At 50.4% G+C, this 21,114-nt stretch overlaps 1 protein-coding gene across 2 annotated transcripts in view; it reads right to left on the bottom strand.

The window, feature by feature from the left end:
- Window positions 1-20,170, bottom strand: part of UBE2G2 (ubiquitin-conjugating enzyme E2G 2) — a 26,406-nt gene extending 6,236 nt beyond the window's left edge. Inside the window, exons 1-4 of one of the 2 annotated variants that reach the window (XM_010834883.1) lie at window positions 20,038-20,168; window positions 11,676-11,711; window positions 11,536-11,581; window positions 1,008-1,126 (exon numbers count right to left, since the gene is read on the bottom strand). In XM_010834883.1, the coding sequence (XP_010833185.1) occupies window positions 1,008-1,126; window positions 11,536-11,581; window positions 11,676-11,711; window positions 20,038-20,080 (244 nt within the window). In that variant the 5' untranslated portion in view covers window positions 20,081-20,168. Of the gene's footprint in view, window positions 1-1,007; window positions 1,127-11,535; window positions 11,582-11,675; window positions 11,712-20,037 lie in introns of both variants that reach the window. The other variant, XM_010834884.1, reaches the window with a different exon arrangement.
- Between the last annotated feature and the right edge of the window lie 944 nt (window positions 20,171-21,114).

Below are 21,114 nucleotides of genomic sequence, written 5' to 3'. Positions count from 1 at the left end.
GGGGCCCACCCCCACCCACAGGGCTTCGTCACCAGCACCCACCGCTGGTGCCAGGCTGACAGTCTCTCTCCTCCAGCCATGGCAAAGCCCCAACCTGTGCACTCACTCTGCCCTCTGCACTGCACACCGTGGCCCTTCTGAGACCACGCTGGTCATGCCGGCCTCTCCACCCCCTCACACCCTCTCCCAGCCTGTCAGGGACCTCCACTGCTCCTCAGACAAACATCAGAATCCTTAATGTTGACTGAGAGGCCCGCCCTGGTTTGCCCCTGCACCCCCAACACGGGGCCTCTGTACAGGCCAGATCCCCTCCCTGCCCCACACAGACCCTGGCCACCCCCGCTGCTCCTCCCACAAGAGGGGGGCTCTACACCCCCATCGCAGGTGCCCTCCTGGCCCCCATGGGGCTTCTCATCTGTACAACCCCGTGATCAGCGCCCATCGCTGCCCTCAGATGGGAGCTCCTGACCGTCAAGCCCCTACCTCTGACTATTTGCTCACTGTGGCACCCCAGCAACCCACGGCGAATCTGCCTCAGTGTTTATGGACTGACCAACCTTCATGATGCTGTCACACAGTTCTCTCAAAAACAACTAACAAAATAAAAGTGGCACACATACTCACTCCCTGTAAGGCTAAATTTTAAAACCGTACTGATTATCTGAACATCAAATATAATATTATCAGACTATTAGCACTCCCATAACTCAACAACTTTATCGGCCACATATGTCTTTAAACTACCTCACAGGTGTCATTTTAAAGAATGTATTTATCTTCAATGTAATCTTATTTTTAATTACGCACAATCGTCTTCACAGTTGCATTTTACTGTTAACCACCTTGAACTTGCTGACTTCTTCAGCTGCCGCTACTGACCACAGTGACTGTCTAGCGGTGTATTATGGGAAATTCCACACACACGGCAGAACCGCAGCACGCGACGCACGCCTGCCTGTGCGCACCTCCAGGCCCCTGGGCCAGCACACTCCTTCAGGAGCACTTACTGTTGGGGTGAAACATCTCGCAGGTAAATCTCATCTTTGGGGGACTTAACGGGTAATCAAGTGGGAAACTCAGGATGGCAGGAAACACCCCAAACTCAAAACAGGTGTCTTCTGGGCCCCTGGAAGATATAAAAGAGAAACAGAAACAGGTAGATTTTCTTCAAAGTCTATCATGTTTTAGACATAAGTACTGCTGCTATTGCTGCTAAGTCGCTTCAGTCGTGTCCGACTCTGTGTGACCCCATAGACGGCAGCCCACCAGGCTCCCCTGTCCCTGGGATTCTCCAGGCAAGAACACTGGAGTGGTTGCCATTTCCTTCTCCAATGCATGAAAGTGAAAAGTGAAAGTGAAGTCGCTCAGTCGTGTCCGACTCTTCTCGACCCCATGGATTGCAGCCTACCAGGCTCCTCCATCCATGGGATTTCCCAGGCAAGAGTACTGGAGTGGAGTGCCATAGACATAAGTACAAGATACTTCTACTGCTTTACAAATAAATGCAGGTGAAAAGATGATCTAAATAACATGATGAATTGCCTCTGGATGGGAAGCACTGTGTCGCTGTCTCCTTCCAATCCGGCTTAAACCATGAAGGGCGGGCCAGGCAGAGTTTCACATTAGCAAGGGTGAGAGTGAGGCCGCAGCGCCTGCCAGAGGAACGGAATCAGAGAAGAGAGCCGGAGCCGGCATGCGGGCGCCCAGGATCCCGTACACGCACCAAGGCACGTGTTAGAGCAGGCTCCACTGTACTGAACGAACAAGCGGCCACCAGCTGGTATCTCGAAGGCTAGTTGTAGCTTTTGAAAGTGCCTGAGAAGTGACTCTGTAACCTCCAAGGGGCAGACCCAGAGCACACAGGGATGGCTGACTGATGAGGCTCGAGCGCACGTGTGTGAGCCGCGAGCCCTGACCTGCAGGCCTGGGCTCGCTCCACATTCTGGGCCGAAAGTCACCTGAGTCCTCGCTGTCACCAGGCACGCGCCTGCCTGCCTGGGTTCACGTCCTCCTCGTGTGGAAAATGGCAGAAACGGGCCAAACCACTTTCAAAGTCCTGTCAAATTTTAAAAACACTATTCTGAACAACAGACAAGATGCAAGGCCAGCAGAGAGAGCGGCGAGCCACCCCGCTCAGAGTGTGACAGGGGGGAACCTCCTCCCCTCACAGATACAAATGTCTCATAAAACAGGCCTGACACTTAGACCAGCTTTCCTAAGCAAACGTTTATAAGGAGGCAGAACTGACGAATAACAGCTACACACGTTGACACAGGGCAACACTTTGGGAAGAGCAGTCAGTCCAACAAGGAGAAGGGATCCTGTTCTCTTCACAGGAGCGGAGAGGGCCTGAGGCCAATGTAACCCCCGAGCCCCGAAGACAGCAGGGGACAGAGAGCCTGTGCCACAGCAGAGGTTCCCTGTGCAGACACCTGACTTCTCCCTGGTGAAGGCGCCCAGCGCAGCAGAGCTGGCACTGCGCCACTATTGGGGGTGCAGGTGGAAATGGTCAAAACGAGATCAAGGCAACAAGGGTTTGGTGGAGCCATTTTTTCTCAACGGAAGACACACACGTGGATTCTGAAAACTGTGTCCCTGCTACTCTGGGGGAGACCAGAGGGAAAAGCTGGTCAGTGTGGTGCATGAGTGTCCAAGACAGCGGTACCAGAGTCTGGGACAGGACGGCCACACAGGGGGCGAGTGTGGGGGGCTCCCCGACAGCTGTCCCAAGCCTTCCCCTCTGAAGGGGTCTGCACCCTGCCCACTTCTCCAGCAGAGGATGAACACCACTGCGGGGCTCCCCACGCATCCTCCCAGGGGAGGTGCCAAGAAGGCTAGGGTCCCCCCACCTCGGGCCGGGTCCCAGATCAGGTGGCTGAGGGGGCGCGGCGCAGAGCACAGCCCAGGCTGCTGACCCAGGAGCCTGCAGAGCAGGCCACGGGCATGCCAGGAAGGCTCGCAGCGCCTCACTGTCCCTGGCAGCTCTGAGCCAGAACAGAAAAGAATGTCTAGGTAGGTCGTGTTTTTGGACTGAGCCAACTAGTATTTGCTCAAGACTTTGATAACAGGTCTTTGTTTCTCATAACAGGGCTTTCTTTAAAATAAAACAAAACCCACTGTGTCGTCCACAGCTTCAGAAGCAAGATCAAACATTTCCTAAAGTGCTCCCACATCTGAAATATCAAAGCTACTTTCAAATACTCTGGCTCGCTACTGGTTGAAATGGGGGCTTCCTCTCTTCCAGGACACCCAGTGCCTTGGCCCAGCACGCGGGTGTGCCCACATGAGTGGTGGCACGCCAGCTGACTTCACGGAAAATGCTATCGAGTAAATTCCTGAACTTAGATGGGAGACATAATTAGTGTTGTTTTTGGACAGCTTTCTCGCCACACTTTAGGACAGCCTTGCTCCTCTTCCACTAAAGAGGGCCTCACCTCAAAACCATATTTATCTGAGGCAAACAAACTCTTCAAAGCCTATGAGTTATTTTCTACTGTAATTGACTAAAATGATGACCTCAATTACTGCAGAGCTCTGAGAGATGTATTTTATTTCCTTTCTGAGACCAGCATTCAGAGCAGAGCAGAATGGCCTTGGTCTCCTCTGAAAAAGCAGCAGTCCACTCTGCTCTCCCGGCTATAGGGGAGCGAGAGGCTGGGGCCGGCACCGTGAGCACAGCACCTACGTCCCCGCCCGACCAGGCCCAGCAAGGCTCGGTCCTCTTGTAGGACAGTGGTTGCGGTCACTTGTAGAGCCAATAAACACTGGAGACACCCGGGGTTAATCTTCCAACATCACCCTTAAGTGAAGAACTGTGCTTTGCTTCTCATCTCTAAAACTGTAACACAAGAGATAACACACGAAGCCCACGGCTGCATTCCGAAGGCGATGGGGAGGCCAGGGCACTCCACCGTGGAACCTGGGTGTGTCTGGGCTCGGTGAGCCATCTGCCCGCCAGGCATGTTCCAGGACCGCAGCCTGCCCGTCACTCCAGCTGCAGCAGGTGTGGAAGAAGCTGTGTTCATGCTGTTCTCTTTTTCAAGTTTGTCACAGCACACAGACAAGATGTCTCAAATGTACACACAAGGCTTGAAGTAATGGACAGACTGTAAACCCATTCACTAGCACGCCCTTGAACTGGATCACCTAGGAACAATTACTCTCCAAAGCCAGGACCATAAAAAGCATAAAAAAAGCATATGAAAGCATAAAAAAGAAGGGCACACGGCTTCACTGACACTCTCAGTCAGGGGAGCACACCGCCCTTGCCCACACACTGTAGAACCACAGGGAGCACCCAGCTGGCGGGCAGGCGGGCAGCTGCAAGGGGTGCCAGATCAGGGGCTCTGCTCTCAGTCAAAGCTTCATGCCAAAGCCCCTGCCTCCCCTGCCCACATGGGCTGCATACACAGCCCCCAGGAGCCAGGACTCCAGCTCTGGGGTGCTCTGCTGTGCTTCAAGGCCCCCAAGTCACTGAAGGCACGCTTGCTGCATGAGGGCCACCTGGCCAGCAACGGGGCTGCAGAAGCTGCCAGGAAGGTCCTGCTGACAGGACTTACATCTGTGGGACAGACAGGACAGGCCACAGGGAGCTGTTGTCCTGGGGGCCAGTGGGAGCCTGGTGCTCTTAGCTGGACTGAGTGTCTACAGCCACCTGGGACCAGCCCTCCTCAGCACTGTCTCTGGGACGGGCCCAGACAGCCGCGAGCCTCTGTCATGTTCTCAGCACCCCAGGTCCTGACGTAGAGAACCAGTGCTGGTCACTCTGAGGAAGAAAAGCACCAGGCTTCCATTTCAGGAAAGCATGGCAGTAACAAATACAGTTTCCTTCCACAGAATTATTTTCATGATTAAATCTCTCTAAAGGTAGCCTACAGTTATCCCCTAACTTTTGCCTGTAACAGAAATTTCTGAAAACTTTACATCAAATAGATTTGAACTATATTTAAAGCTCACAAAATAAGTCCATCAATTACAAGAACGTCATAGCGAATGATGACATGGACAACAGCATCGACAATGTAAACTCTGACTCTAGAGAAAACAGGTATGTTAGACAACACGCAAACACAGCAGCATAGAGAATAAATGCAAATGCTCCCCTTCCTGACCCACCTGAGGCGGCCACTGCCGAGTCTGCTTACCCTCCGGGATTCCCTCCACACGCATCCACTCGCACCTTCACCCACAAAACGGGGTCACTTCGTTAACAAGTATCATGGCACCACCGAGAGGAGTTTTTTAAGACCTGAATAAGTGGAGAGACATTCCACGTGCGTGGACTGGAGCACTCAAGATGGTTAAACAGTCAACACGCCTCCAACTGATCTAAAGACTGAGCACGATCCCGATCAAATCCCAACGGCTTCTTCACAGTAGCTGACAAGCGGATCCCCAGATTCCAGTGGAAACACAAGGGGCCCAGAACAGGTAAAACACCTTGAAAAGGGAGAACAGAACACTACCCAAGTTCCAAACATACTATCAAACTGCAGTGACGGAGAATGTGCGGCACTCACGGAGGGTTAGACACAGGTCAACAGGACAGAATTCAGAACCTTCACACCAAGGGTCAACTCATTCTGACAAAGGTCCAAAGTGATTCAATACAGGAAAGATTTTCTTTTCAACAAATGGTGCAAGACAAAGGGACTGCTGCTGCTGCTAAGTCACTTCAGTCGTGTCCGACTCTGTGCGACCCCATAGACAGGAGCCCACCAGGCTCCCCCGTCCTGGGATTCTCCAGGCAAGAACACTGGAGTGGGTTGCCATTTCCTTCTCCAATGCATGAAAGTGAAACGTGAAAGTGAAGTCGCTCAGTCGTGTCCGACCCTCAGCGACCCCATGGATTGCAGCCCACCAGGCTCCTCCGTCTATGGGATTTTCCAGGCAAGAGTACTGGAGTGGGGTGCCATCACCTTTTCTGACAAAGGGACAGTCACATGCAAAAGATATGAAGCTGCCCCCTACCCAATGCTATACCCCCAAATTATCCAAAACAGGCCCCAAAATCTAAATTTAAATACTTTAAATATAAAACTTCTAAAGGAAAACATGAGAGAAAATCTTTGTTATCTTGGATATATGACACCAAAAGCATAATTTATACACAGAAAAACTGCTAAACTGCACTTTCAGTTCAGATCAGCCCCTCAGTCGTGTGCGACCCCATGAAACTGCACTTTATCAGCAATAAAAACCTTTGAGTTTCAAAAGACTCTCTTAAGACATTGAAAAGAAGGGACTTCCCTGGTGGTCCAGTGGTTAAGACTCCCAATGCAGGGGGCACAGGTTTGACCCTTGGTTGGGGAGCTAAGATCCCAAATCCCATATGCCACACAGCATGGCCTAAAAAATTAAAAAATGGAAAGAAAATATGCAGACTAGGAAAAATATCTGAAAATTACACATCTGATAAAGGACTTGCATCCAAAATATATAAAGAATTCTTAGGACTAAATAAAAGACAACCCAATTAAAACTGGGCAAAACTTTCTAAGTTCACCAAGAAAGACATCTGAATGGCTCTTTAGTCCATGTAAAGATGCTCAATAGCCTCGGTCACCAGGGCAACGCAGACCAAACCCACACTGAGACCCACTTCACACACACCAGGACAGCTGGCATCAGACAGCACAGAGAGGGTGAGGAAGTGAAGAAGTGAACACTCAGCACTCAGGTGGGAACGTGAAACCGTGGCTCCGCAAGTCTACTCCTGGGCACTCAGCCCAGGGGACGGGACACCTGTCTGCACACTTAGACCCGAAGTTCACAGCTGCACCGTCACAACGGCCCAAGAGGGAAACAGCCAAACAGCTGCCGGGGGGTGGGCAGATCCCTGCAGGAGATAAAGCACACAGGCAGGAGCCGCTGCCCCAGGCTGCACTGAGGAACCTCGAAGGCACCACGCCCAGAGAAGGAGCCAGAGGCCCTATCCTGACTCCACTTGTGGAAAAGTCCAGAAAAGGCCAGTCAACAGTCAGAGAGCAGATCGATGGTGCCAGCGGCTGAGGGTGGGAGTGGGGACTGAGTGCACACAGGCATGAGCACTTTTCTGGAAATGCTCTAAAAATGACTGCAAAACTCTCCTTATTTAATGTACTAAAAAATCACTGACTTGGCACACTCGATCCAAGTAAAACTCTGCATGTAGATCCTTTCTCAATAAAGCTGCTCAATGTACCCAGCCACACCAGGGTCTCTCAACCTCAACACCACTGCCACCTCGGGCATCCTGGGCACTGTGGGGCACTCAGCACTCTCCCACCCAGGACAGGGCAAGAGCTTCCCCTGCCACCTGGGGGTGTCAGCCACAGTGTCTCCAGACATGGCCCAACATCCCACAGGAGCGGCCCTACTCAGGGACAACACTGGTCTAGACCTGCCTTCCAACATCTGCATGAACCGTGGCTGTGCCGTCGGCATCCTGCTGACTGGACGTCCATAACTTGGGCGGGACAATGACGTTTCCACATTTTTTTTTATGACTGCAGTGAATGTTGCAATGAACGTCCTCACACACAGGTCTTCATAACACCTCTTTTTTTTGTTTGTTTTTCAGGTTTTGTTTTTGGCTACGCTGGGTCTTTGTCACTGTGTGGGCTTTCTCTAGCTGCAGAGAGGGGGGCTCCTCTCTAGATGCAGTGCACGAGCTTCTCATCGTGGTGGCTTCTCTTGTTGAGGAGCACGGGCGCTAGGCCCGCAGGCTTCAGCAGTTGTGGCTCGAGGGCCCTACAGCACGCGGGCTCCGATAGGTGTGGCGCAAGGGCTTAGCTGTCCTGCAGCCTATGGGATCCTTCCGGATCAGGGATGGAACCCATGTCCTCTGCACTGGCAGGCAGGTTCTCATCCACTGGACCACCATAAGTCCTTTATAACACTGCGATGAAGGACCCCCAGGCAGCAAACTGCTGGGCCAGAGGACATGCAGTACAAATTATTCACATGTGCTGTAACAGCTCAGGTTCATCTGAGCAGCCACAGCACTAACGGGAGCCAGCTTCCGTACTCGTCATGAAAGCCTGGTACAGAGGGCGGCACCATGCCAGTGGCCTTGGCACTCAGCATGGGCCAAGCACAGCCTAGGAAGGGCCTCAATCGGGGAAGTCTAGCCACAGCGGGTGTGAACCAGCTGGGACCCAAGTGTGCCGGCAGACACGGGGATGGAGTCAGCCAAGGGCCCAGCCATTCAGGAAGGGGGGCAGGTCTGCTCGTTTCACCACAGCCTCAGGGCCCTGACCTGGAGATGGGACAGCAGCTCGACCATGGCAGCTGCTTTAAGAAGCCTGAGGTAGGACAGAAACCGGGCAGCGAGACTCCAAGGACTCCACGCCTTGTCCTGACATGGAAGATAAACTACCACCCTGAATGGCAGGGCTCCTCCTATCCTGCAAAAGCGCGTGTCCACCGCCCCCGACCACTGCCACACCGCAGCAAGGGCCACTGAGGTTGCACAGGCCAGAGACCCTGGAGCTGGACAAGGTGGAGGTGAAGCCATTTGTCGACAAAGCTTTTGATCCAGAGAGGCAGAGTGACTGCCCAAAACCATAAAGCCACTCAGACACACACAGCCCAGGGACCTACAGCCCTCAGCAGGACTGACCGAAAGCCCCAGTCCTTTCCCCCTGGGCCATGGGCTCAAAATCTACCTTAAGCTGGGCTGAGAGTCACTGGAGTTCCTGTCTCCTTTAGTCCAAGAACAGGCTGTGGCGACTTCATTACTGTTCCTTAATTTGCTGCGTTTCCCATCCTAGGCCCTTAACCTTGCTTTTTCAGGGCAGAGCTGTGGGGTTACCCGGGACACATCTGTATCCTCAGACGAGGCCCCCATATGACTGGCTCTCGGTATTTGCTGCTGGGACATCTGAACAGACGTTTTCCTCGCTGCACAGCTGAGGCCTCGTAGGTAAGCACTACAGCAAAGCCAACAGCACCGGGCTCCCAGAAACAGGCACAGCGCTTTTTAGAAGCACAAGGGAATGGAGGGAACTCAGGAAACAATCAAAGAATAAAAAGAGGAAAGAGAAAACCTATCACACCAAGGAGCAAAACTCAGTCAGCCGTCTGCCAGAACAGCGGAGTGAGACAAATCAATGGGAGGACAGTTAATTCCTTAATAGATGTTTTCAGCACATTTGTAAACGGCCTCTTGTTTGTGGAAGGATCTGGAACGGGACCAAAACCCACAATCTCAGCAGATCCCGGGGCCGGGGAATTCCACACTAACGCAAAAGCCTATTCAAACACAAAAGTGCTCTACCTAGAGCAGTTCTAATCACTTTTTAAGATAAGTTTTCAAAATATTGGTTTAATTTTATACTATTTACCTATAATTAGTAATATTTACTCTAACAGATTCATAGCAGTAAATCCTTTAAAAAACACCACACACACTGGAAGGCTCGAGTGTCCCAGAAGGGCTTCTCATGTCCTGTTAAATGTGCCTCGGCCACGGCTTGGGAAGGCTGAAGGGCCATCAGGGGCTCGCTGACCCCTGTGCACCCACAGACAGGCTGCCCTGGGCGGGACAGAAAGAATGCACGTGACCTGACAGATGGAAAGGACGTATTACAGACCAAGCTCACGGGATTCAATCTCCTGTTTCCCCAAAGATAAAAAGCTACCACTGACCTGAGTGCCTCAAAGCAGACAGGCTGACCAGGAGACGTGCCCTCCAGTTTGGACCTGCTTAGGGGGTGAAGGACAGTACCTGCTAGATACAAACACAGACTGTGAAGCCATCCTCCTGCCAAAAGCACTTCCACACAGGAAAGAAATGGGCATCACAGGCCCAAGCCGCTGGCTGTAACAAACGATGAGGCAATGCTAGGTGTGACATATTTTCTTTGGATAGTGTTTATTGGTGATTTTTAAAACAATTTGCTTACCAAAAAACCTCACTTTCACACCAATTTTCACGTATTAATCTAAGCTCCACAGACAACATTCAGCAGCAGTTTGTCTCAGACTAAACCTGATATGCTGCTGCTGCTAAGTCGCTTCAGTCGTGTCCGACTCTGTGCGACCGCATAGACGGGAGCCCACTAGGCTCCTGTCCCTGGGATTCTCCAGGCAAGAATAATGGAGAGCGTTGCCATTTCCTTCTCCAATGCATGAAACTGAAAAGTGAAAGAGAAGTCGCTCAGTCGTGCCTGACTCTTAGCAACCCCATGGACTGCAGCCCACCAGGCTCCTCCATCCATGGGATTTTCCAGGCAAGAGTACTGGAGTGGGCTGCCATTGCCTTCTCCGAAACCTGATATGAGCACTGAGCAAATGCAGAGCATCTGCTGATGCTAACAGTACACTGCATGCCCAGGTGCACACCTGCTCCAGCAAACCTCACACACCTCCCAGGCCTGCCCCGCCAGAGCATGCCTCGACCCAACAAAATCCCACCTGAAGAAAACTTGCTAGCTAACCGAAAGGCCTCATTTTACTAACAAGAACACTGAAACTGAGTTTAATTTCAACTTCCTTAAATTCTACCTAACCACATTTTGTTTAAAATACCACCTAAGAACAGTCAAGAATCACACACCTAAGGTCGAAAGAAAACAAGGGCCTGGGTCACAGGGCCAAAGAACACTCTGGAGTCAAAAGTCCACTGCTCTTTCCAAGAAGCGACACTTAACAGTGAAATATGACATCCGGGAAGGACCTTTCTAGAATGAAGTCAGGAACCACAGTGCTCACCTTGGTACTAAGCCATGTCTCTAAGCCAGGGACAAGGGAAGGCCAGACACGGTACACAGCAGAGCAGCAGCAGGGGACCGGAAGGACTGGGAAGGCGGGGAGAAGGGGACGGGAGAAGTGGGGGACGAGGAGGGGGAGACGAATCCAGGCTGCACCCACAGGCCTGGGGCCCCGCCGCACCGAGGAGCCCTCCCCACCGCCAGGGCTCTCAAGGACTCTTCAAAGCCGGAGCCCATTCTGTTTGAGGCTAACCCAGAGTCCAAACTTCATCATTCTGAAACTCTACAAATACTTAACTAAGCCTTTCACTGGCTTTAAGGAAACACTCGTTCCCTTTGGATGAATGTTCCTGCTGTTTGTATTTTTTTCTTTTCAAACTTTTTATTTTATATTTGGGTACAACTGATTAACAATATGACAGTTTCAAGTGGACAGCAAGGGGACTCAGTCATACATATACAGGTATCCATTCTCTCCCAAACTCCCCTCCCGTCCAAGTTGTCACATACCACTGAGCAGAGTTCCAGTGCTACAGAGCAGGCCCCCGTTGGTTATCCATTTTAAATACAGCACTGTGTACACATCCATCCCAAACTCCCTAACTATCCCTTCCCCCATCCATCCCCCCAGGCAATCACAAATTTCTTCCCTGAGTCTGTGCAACGGTTTCTGTTTTGTAAATTAGTTCAAATGTTCAGACAGAGAAAAACTCAACAGAAGAGGTGCACTTGGCCTTTCTCTCTCCGTTGACGCCTCCAAGCAGTCACACTGCTGAACGTGACTCACAGTTCTGATTTCCAGTAAAGGCTTAAAACCAAACAACACATATGATGAACTCACATGATCAATGCCTCCCATTCAAAAAAATTCTCTTCATTCATGGGGCCTGCAGGCAAAGAAGAAATTCCACAACTTTAATTCTGTAGGAAACTTTGGCAGTTAGGAGTAAATGATAAAGACTGAACTTCACAGAACCTTACCTGCCACAATTCCTTCTGGAGGATTCAGCGTTAATTCTGTAAGATAAAAGGTAAAGCCATTATGAAAAAGAATGCATATTACCTTGCATTTTAACAAAAAACTGTAAAACATATAAAGCTATTCATACATGACATGGCATACATACTAGCAAATGGAAATTTTGCTTGTCCCAAGTGAATGCCGGCTGCACTGACACTTCAGATCAAGACTGTGTGAACAGTTCTTTCTGCCAGCAAAAAGGAAACTTTCAGAACTGCCAACACTTTCACTTTACAATGAAAAAACAAACAAACAAACTGGCTTAACTTTCCAAAATACTCCTGCTGGTTATTCTGACTTAAGCTCATAAATCAAACATGATATATTAAATCCCGACTGAATGGGAATTCCTGTCATGTTGACAGTGGTCATCAAAATGATAATGCTGACTAAGGACCTGCAGTCTCCTGAGTCTTCCCTGGGAGAGGACCCCGCGGGGCCCCACCGAGCTCAGCACCTGCTGGGGTGGTGACCCAACCACTCTGCTCCTACAGAGGAGCCCGTGAGCATGAAGCCCCAAGAAACCCTGGCACCTTGCTGAACTCTGTGGGCCACTGAAGCCGGGGAGAGTCAGGGTGCAACTGCACGGCAGACTTGAACCACAGGGAGGATGCATGCTGCTGAGCTGGAAAATCCCGCCAGAGAAACAGGTTTCAGAAGGATGTAAATAGTCTAGTTCTGAAACATCAAGTTAAAGATGCTTACAAGTCATCTAAATGCAGTCTGTCAAGGGGGAAACTGGACCTGTGACTAGAGCCCTAAAGAGCAGTCCAGGCTGGACACATAAATCAGGGGTCGTGAACACAGGATGGCGCCTGAAAACAGGAATGGAGTAAAATTAAATAAAACGTAAAATGCATGTGCCCACAGACTCGTACGGGAATGTTCCCGGCATAGGAATATCATAACAGCCTCACATAGGAAACAACCCAAATGTCTATCTTTGGTAAATGAACAAGGTACGATCCATCTACACCAGGGACACTGCTCAGCCACAGACACATATTCTTGCCTGGGAAATCCCATGGACAGAGGAGCCTGGTGGGCTACAGTCCATGGGGTGGCAAAAGAGTTAGACATGACTTAGCAACTAAACAACAATAAACATGACCCAGAAAGTCATCTCCAGAGTGTAAACTCAGGTATGTGTGCACACGGGCACCAAGAGACACGCTGCAGAATTTTTTTTTTTTAATTGTTGATGTCATGACTTCAAGACTAGCGTTAGAATCTAGGTAGCAACCAAGATGCTTCTGTGCAGAGGAACTTGTAACAAATTATAACAACACCCAACTATGAATCCACTTCTAGAAAAATCTGACGAAGTAGCAGGTGAGAAGTCACTGGATGTGACTAAGCAGTTTTAGACAGTAACACATAGCTTGCTACCGGAAGGGACAGAGAATGGACCCTGATCAAGCATAGTAACTAAGAGTAATAAGACCTCTCTGGAATCATTCCTTCCAATGAATATCCAGGGTTGATTTGCTTTAGGATTGACTGGTTTAATCTCTGTGCTGTCCCAGGGACTCTCAAGAGTCTTCTCTAGCATGACAATTTGAAAGCATCAATTCTTGAGTGCTCAGCCTTCTTTATGGTCCAACTCTCACATTCGTACATGACTACTGGGAAAACCATAGCTTTGACTAGATGGATCTTTGCCGGCAAAGTGATGTCTCTGCTTTTTAATATGCTAAGTTTCTCAAAGCTTTCCTTCCAAGGAGCAAGTGTCTTTTACTTTCATGGCTGCAGTCACTGTCCACAGTGATTTTGGAGCTCAAGAAAATAAAATCCGTCACTGCCTCAACTGATTAGGATAGATGAACTACAAAGAGCTAAAGAGGGGTGGCGGATATAGTCAGTAGGAAAGGGAGTGAGGTGCCTGGGCCTGGAGGAGGAACTTGCACCCAAAAGAGCTGGCCTTTTTCCTCCTGCATGGAGTTCCTTGGGAACTACCCCCCAACCCCCTCAATGACACCCTCCCTTCAGGGAAGGGCAAGGTCTAAACTCTGCAGCTGGAGAACAGCTACCTCCAGCAGCCTGACCCCATCCTTGGTCAACAGCGGCACCTACTGGTCAGCAAAGAATTACAGCAACCCCAAGAACCCACCTGCCAAAGCAGGAGACGCAGGTTCAATTCCTAGGTTGGGAAGATCCCCCGGAGGAGGAAATGGCTACCCACTCCAGTGTTCTCTTGCCTGGGAAATCCCAGGGACAGAGGAGCCTGGCAGGCTACAGTCCACGGGGTCGCAAAGAGTTGGACACGACTTAGCGACTGAACAACAAACAACGCTCTGTTTACTTGTTCTGCTGTTTTGTTTTTAAAACACACACACAACCATACTGCTTCATGTTTAATGATAAAAACTTCAAAAAAAGAAACAAAATCTTAATATCAGAGAAATTTGCAATGCCCATTCTTTGCCACTGATTCCTTGAGAATGATAATTGGTTGATAAAAACATTGTTTTAAGTAGTGACTTAAAAAATAGATACCGCACAAAATAAAATATAAACTTTGACCAACAGTCCTATTTCTTGGAATTTATCCCCTGGACACAAGGGTAAAAATAAGAAAAGGCGTGTGGGTAAAGTTAGTTATTTCAAGGCTTTTTGTAATAGCAAACAAACAAACAAAAGAGCTGGCAACGCCCCAAATGTCTACCAACAGGGGATCAGTCACATTATGACGCCCCTACTGACGGGACACCTCTGTGTCCTCATACAGGATGAACTCCAGGATGCAGCAAGTGGCACAAAATGGAGAAAAGTGCATAACTGGGATCTTTAAAAAATAATTAAAATTAAATGAGGTCGGGGGGGCGGGCCCTAATCCACTCTAACAGGCGTCCTTTTAAGGAGATTAGGGCACAGCACGCAGAGGGATGGACACGTGAGGACAAGGAGGAGACGGCTGTTTACATGCCCAGGAGAGAGGCCTCGGGGGGCCAGTGCTGCCACACTGGATCTCTGATTACGGAAGCGATTTCCGTGGCTTAAGCTCCTTAACCTGTGGCACTCTGTTATAGAGGCCCAGGCAAGCTAATACAGCACTCAAAAACTCAGACAGCCATTTGGAAATCATCTACAAATAAACCTTGATCTTTATCCCATACCACACACAAATCTTGACATGAATCACAGATTGAAATATAAGAGGTTAACAGTATAAAGAAATCACAGGAGAAAACCTTAGTGAGCTTATGTTAGGCAATGATTTTTTAAACATAACACAGGAGGCAAGAAATGGTTTAAAAGTCAATCAACTAGACGTCACTGAAAATTTTAAAACCTTTGCTCTTTTAAAGGCACTGTTATGAAAATTACAAGGCAAGCCGCAGGTGCTGTCACTCAAGGGACAGAGGGAAGCCAAGTGAAGGAGCAAGAGTCCTGCCAAACAGCCAGTGCACACAGCTCACACCGCACAGCGCACTCCAGATGCTAACCGGGCAGCAGCACCTGCTTCTTACCGCAGGCTTAAAAAGGCAAGCCACAGTCTAACCGAAAACATTTTCAAAATGTCGAACGGAAGACCTGCACCAGAATTATATAAAGAACTCTTAGGATGTAATAAGGAAACAATAAACTCAATTAAAAACTGTGCAAAAGACTCAAGACATATTATCAATAAAGATATAAGGACAGCACATAAAAACAGGAACTAAAACCATAATAAGATACCACTACACACCCAGCAAGCAGAGTGACTAAAACTTTAAACCTGCTCACACCAAGTGTCAGCAAGTCAGTGGGCCTCCTGATACCCTGCTGCTGGGGAGGTAAAATGGTATAGCTGCTTGGAAACAGTTTGGCTATTTCTTTAAAAATCAAACACACATCTCACATGTGACCCAGGAACTTACTCAAAAGAAAGACAGGGAGCCACATGTTCACAGCAGGTTTACCTGTAACAGCCAAGAAAACTAGAAACAACCCAAAGGTCCACTAACAGGCGAATGCAGTGACAAGCTGTGGCGGGTCTGCCCACACAGAGGAACGTCCCTCTCCAAGGACAGGGAGCGACAACTGGCCAAAGCAGCAACCTTGAAGAATCGCAACATGATTGCAGAGTGAAAGACCTCTGACAAAGAAAATACAAACAACTAGGAGAGTGATAAACATGACCGAAGGTGGATTAGTCATTGCCTGGGCGCTGGGGGTGCAGGAAAGATAGGGCCCAGAGGATTACAAAGAGGCAGGAGGCGGCTCGGGAGGTGGGACGGCTGCACGAACACCAAAGTCATCAATGAACCCTTTATAGACCAGCTTACTGCAGGTCAATTATACCTCAATAAAACTGTTTACAAAAGGGTGGCTAGGAAAATAGACACCACAAAGGTTGAAAGACAAAGCACAAACAGGGATAAAACACTTGTAACACATAACCACTACTCAGCAGTGAAATGGACACAGCTCTAATAAATGAATCTCAGAAACAGTGCTGAGCAAAAACACAATTTGCAGAATACATACTGTGCAATCCCAGCCCCACTAAGTATAAAACCAGGCAGAAGTCAGTAAAATGTGTAGGAGGATATCACATGCTTCCCAGGCGGCACTAGTGTAAAGAACCTGCCTGCCAATGCAGAAGACAGAAGAGACGCTGGTTCAATCCCTGGGAGGGGAAGATCCCTGAGAAGAAAATGCAACCCACTCCAGTATTCTTGCCTGGAGAATCCCATGGACAGAGGAGCCTGGTGGGCTACTGTCCATTGGGTCATAAAGAGTAAGAAACGACTGAAGCGACTTGGCATGCATGCATGCAGGAGGATATTAAGTGACAGAACTATAAAGAAAAGAACAAGGAACACAAATTCGGTGGTCGTCACTCCTGGTGGGGGTGGGAAGGAACACACACCAGACTGCTCAGTTCCTGCTAACATTCTCCTTAAGCTCGTGTCATTTCACTATACCATCTGAATGTACACCTCCTATATTGTTTAAAATACAACACCTTTCACAATAAAACCTTTAAAAAGCTAAAAAGAGTTAAAGACAGGGAAGGACGACAGTAATGGGAAGGCCAGGGTGTCTGGTGTTCAGAGACGGCATTTCCAGGGGAGTAGGGCAGGGAAGGGCTGCCCACGGGGCTGAAGAGTCGTACTGGGCAGAGGGGTCGATGAGATCAGAGGCAGAAGGGCTGCGGCACACAGAGGCTAAGAGGTCAGAGGCTAAGAGGGCTTCTGGGCAGAGTGACCCAACCTGAATTTCTCCTGTGCTGGCAACAGAGCCTGGGCCAGCGTGGAACCCCAGATAGAGGAGAAAGTCTGAAAGTGGGCCAACAGACTACACGTGGATACAGAATAACATGAATCAGCAAAGACAATCGAAGGCTTGCAGCCCAAACAACTGGAAGAACAAGGCTGAGAGGTATCACAGATGGACTTAGGGCTCCCGCAGCAACGCATCACAGTCGAGTGGGCTTAACACAAAAGAAACTTGTTATGTCACAGTCTGGAGGCTAGAAATCCCAGCAAAGTGTTGGTGGGCCTCGTTCCTCTGAAGGCTCTGGGAAGGATCCTTCCTTGCCTCTCCCAGCTTCTACGGATTGCTTCCAGCTGAGACAGAGAAGGCTGTGGGACCACAAGGTGCAGAAGCACAGGGGCTTGGCTCTACACACCTAAGTCTGGGGTTCCTACTATACCGTACTGGCTTTAACAGCGCCCCCAGGAGTCTGTGAATGTAACCTTATTTGGAAACGGGCGCTGTGCAGATGTAATCGAGTTAAAACAAGGACACGCCGGATTAGGATGGGTCCTAACCAATGACTGGCATCCTTATTAGAGGGAAGCCGGCCGTGGGAAGCAACCTGTAGAAGCTGGGAGAGGCAAGGAAGGATCTTCCTAGAGCCTTCAGAGGAACGAGGCCCGCCAACACTTTGCTGGGATTTCGAGCCTTCAGACTGTGACATAATAAATTTCTTTTGTGTTAAGCCCACTCGATTGTGATGTGTTGCTACGGGAGCTCTAAGTCCATCTATGATACCCCTAGAAAATCCCAGATGCATGAAGATAAAACATCAAGAAAAGAGGTCGGTTTAAGACACTTCGGTTCTTTCCCTGTCTCTCCTTTTTTCTGGCTGTAAGAACCTGGGCAAATCATTTTGTCTGTTACTCAATTCCCTACAAAATCTGTAAAATCAGGAGCCTGAACAGACTCACACCCAAGGTCCTACCACCTCAGAGTTTCTGCAGTTCTATGACTATTCAAGTACAAGACAGTGGGCCTAAACCCCATCCAAATCTATCCAATCCCTGGCACACAGAAACTGCTTCTGGGGGGATACCTTCCCAAAGGATGCACCACCCTAAAATACAGGAGGACAGCAAGCCGGGATGCTAAGGCACAAAAGACAAGAATCACTAAGTGGAACTTTGTCATGTTCCTGAGATACAGCATCAAGAACAAACCCCCCATAATACACTGTAGTCATTTTTTACAGCTGATGTGACAATGACCACAAACTCAGTGGCTGAAAACAATATCCACTGATGACCTCACAATTTTTGTGTTAGAGGCTGGGCACCCACAGGCCAGTTGGTTCTCTGCTGATACTCTCACAAGGCTGCCACCCAAGTTCATTCAGGGGCCTGGCAGGATCCCACTCCCAGCGGCTGCAGGACTGAGGCTCCAGGTCCTCACCGCTGCCAGCCAGGGGTCGTCCTCAGGTTCCAGAGACCACCGTGTTCCTCTGGTCCTGGCCCAGCCCTGTCAGAGGGGTCCTTCTCCTGCTCTGGGTCCCTGACCTCCCCTCCTGCCTCCTCGTCTGTTTGGGGGCCTCGTGTGATGACTGGGTTCCACCCGATAACCCAGGACACTCTCCCCACCTTAGTGTCAGCTCCTCAGTTACCAACATCTCCAAAGTCCCTCACAGTGGTGCCCAGGTCAGTGTCTGGTGGGTAACCGGGGACTGGCGTCTTTGGGACACACTTGTAGAGCTCTGTGCTACATACACTCCAAAATGTTGTGCATTTACACATTAAAACACACAAGATACATTTCTGTGATACAGCTTTGAAAATCAACTGCTATTTACATTTTATTACTACAAACTGACAATATTATTACTACAAACTGACAATATGGTTGAAATAGTTAATGAGACTTTTTTAAGTTCGGTAAAGGGACAACATGAGAAAATACAAGCGCGAAGATGCAAAGACTGGACTGAAGCAGCCACCTAAATTTCCTGTGCAGGGGTTTTATAGTGTCTTCTACAAAAATAACACCCACTGGCAGTCTAGAAACAGGGCCAAACACACAAACAGATACAGCAACACACACTGGGATGGCAGGAGATGGCATGTGTCCCCAGACACCTGACCCCAGCCAGGTGTCCCATGAGAAGACAGAGGCAGTGGCCCCCACCCCAAATTGTTCAGGGGGAACCGTATCTCCCCACTCTGCCCCCAGAAGGCTTTCCTAAACATACATTCTTACCTTAGAGAACACTGGATGGTGAGCACTATTTAAACGTTTATTTTAATAAGCCTGCACTTGCAACACGGGTTCCCTCCAGCCAAACACCAATACTCTCTGTGCAGAGCCACCAAGACGATTTAGGGTGCGCGCATGTTTACCAGTTCGCCTTATGACATTCATTACTGTAGTTTATCTTCAAGTTTCTTCTGAAAGTGTTCTCAGTATAACGACAACTGTCACAGCGCACGCTCTAGACAGCCAGCTGTCAGGCACCTGCCTAAGGTCCATCCTCACAGATGGGGATGGGGGAAGGTGCGGGGCGAGGGCCAGGCCAAGGTCGGACAGCTGACCGGCAGGTGTGAAGCGCACGCAGGCTGCAACCGTGTCCCGGCAAACACAAGAGCATTCGTCCCCCACTCATCACCGAGACTCCAAGGGCGCCTCCGCGGTAGAAGGCAGAGAACGGTTCTCGTTTTCCCCTTTGCCTTCAGCAAACATCAGAAAATCCTGCGGGCACTAAGCACTAAGGACGCTGTGTCAACACCACCCAGAAGAAAGGTAGGTGGCACCGCTCAAAAACCCTTCGTTAAAGCGGAGACCCGAGTCTGACCTTTCACCTCCGGCCCATCACAATGCGTTCCCCACTATCCCCAGGACGCTTCCTGGACTTCCCAGGAGGCCGGCGAGGTGCCCCTCCCCGACCCGCGGGCGTCCGCGAGGCTGGGGCAGCGGGCCCTCCTGTTACCGCAGAGCCGGCGTCTCCAGATCAGCGCCACGCCGGCCTCTCCCAGCCGGACGTCGCGGGCTGTTCCGGGCGGTCGCACGAACCCGTCCCGACGGCGCACCGACGGAGTCCACGCCCCGCACCGGACTGCGGGCAAGGTGCAGTCTCGAACTCACGTTTGTACTCGGCCATCAGCCTCTTGAGCGCCGTCCCCGCCATCGTCCAGGCAACAGCTGCGCCTTCTGCCTCGCCTCCTCTGCTCTCTTCCCTCCCGCCCGAGGCCGGGGCCACTTCCGGGTCGCCGCGAGGGCACAGGAGCGCTTCCGGGGCGCGGGGCGCGTGCGCGGTGTCCGGGCCCCGAGCCACTTTGTGCGGTCAGCTCCGCCTCCCTGCATCCAGGTTCCAATAGGAAAGATAGCAGATTTCGGAGCCTCGGGCTCCAGCAGAATGTGTGTGAACCGTCTGTTCCGTCCTCGAGGCCTCCGGGGTTTCGGCGGCGGGGACGCGGACGGAGGGTGGAGACGCCGAGGAGGGCGGATGGAAGGCCGGGTGGGCAGGGAGGGCGGAGTGGGAAGGGCGGCTGGGTAGGGCGGCCTCTCGCGTGCCGAGTGAGCGGGTGTCGTTCAGATTGTTCTTGGGTTGCACCTGGTACCGTGTTAGGGCTCCTGCGCCGTCACCCGCGCAGTTCAGAGGCGGTGACTTTCAGGCGCAACTGCAGTTAAAGCGAGAACGTCCACGCGGAGAGCGGTTGGTGCTCGGTGGCGACTCTCACGCGGTTTGAGGTTTGAAAAAGTTAGATTGGCGATTGTGGCCGTTTTATGCTCTCAGTCTGGGTTCAGCTTGGCCTGGAGAGGAGCTTTGGAGACCGAGGAGGGAGCAGAGCAGCAGCCAGACACCCCCCTACCCCAGGGTGGATGGGCTTCCCGCACAACCGCAGCCCACCGCCCCACGCCCCGCACGCCCCAGGCAGCAGCCCCCTCGGTCTTCCCCTAGACATCTGCCTCAAGCCAGCGTCCACCCCCGCTGCTCTGACTTCTCCACTGACTAATGTGTATCAGGTCACTAGATGAGTCCTTTTAAAATTAATATTCATGGTGGTTCTACAGCTGATTGGCCCATTTATTTATCTACTCCTCTATTGTGTTTCTTAGAACCCCATTCCTAAAAGTTTTTATCTTCACAACACTTATTCCAACATACTGTTGGGTAGAATTTACTACATTATGCCCTGTGTAGTTTTCTAGTATAATATA

The sequence above is a fragment of the Bison bison genome, unplaced genomic scaffold (genome assembly GCF_000754665.1).
Source record: "Bison bison bison isolate TAMUID 2011002044 unplaced genomic scaffold, Bison_UMD1.0 scf7180017864037, whole genome shotgun sequence".
In the NCBI taxonomy this organism is placed as follows: domain Eukaryota; kingdom Metazoa; phylum Chordata; class Mammalia; order Artiodactyla; family Bovidae; genus Bison; species Bison bison.
Note: the sequence above shows the minus strand (reverse complement) of the source record. Positions and strands in the feature narration are given on the sequence as shown.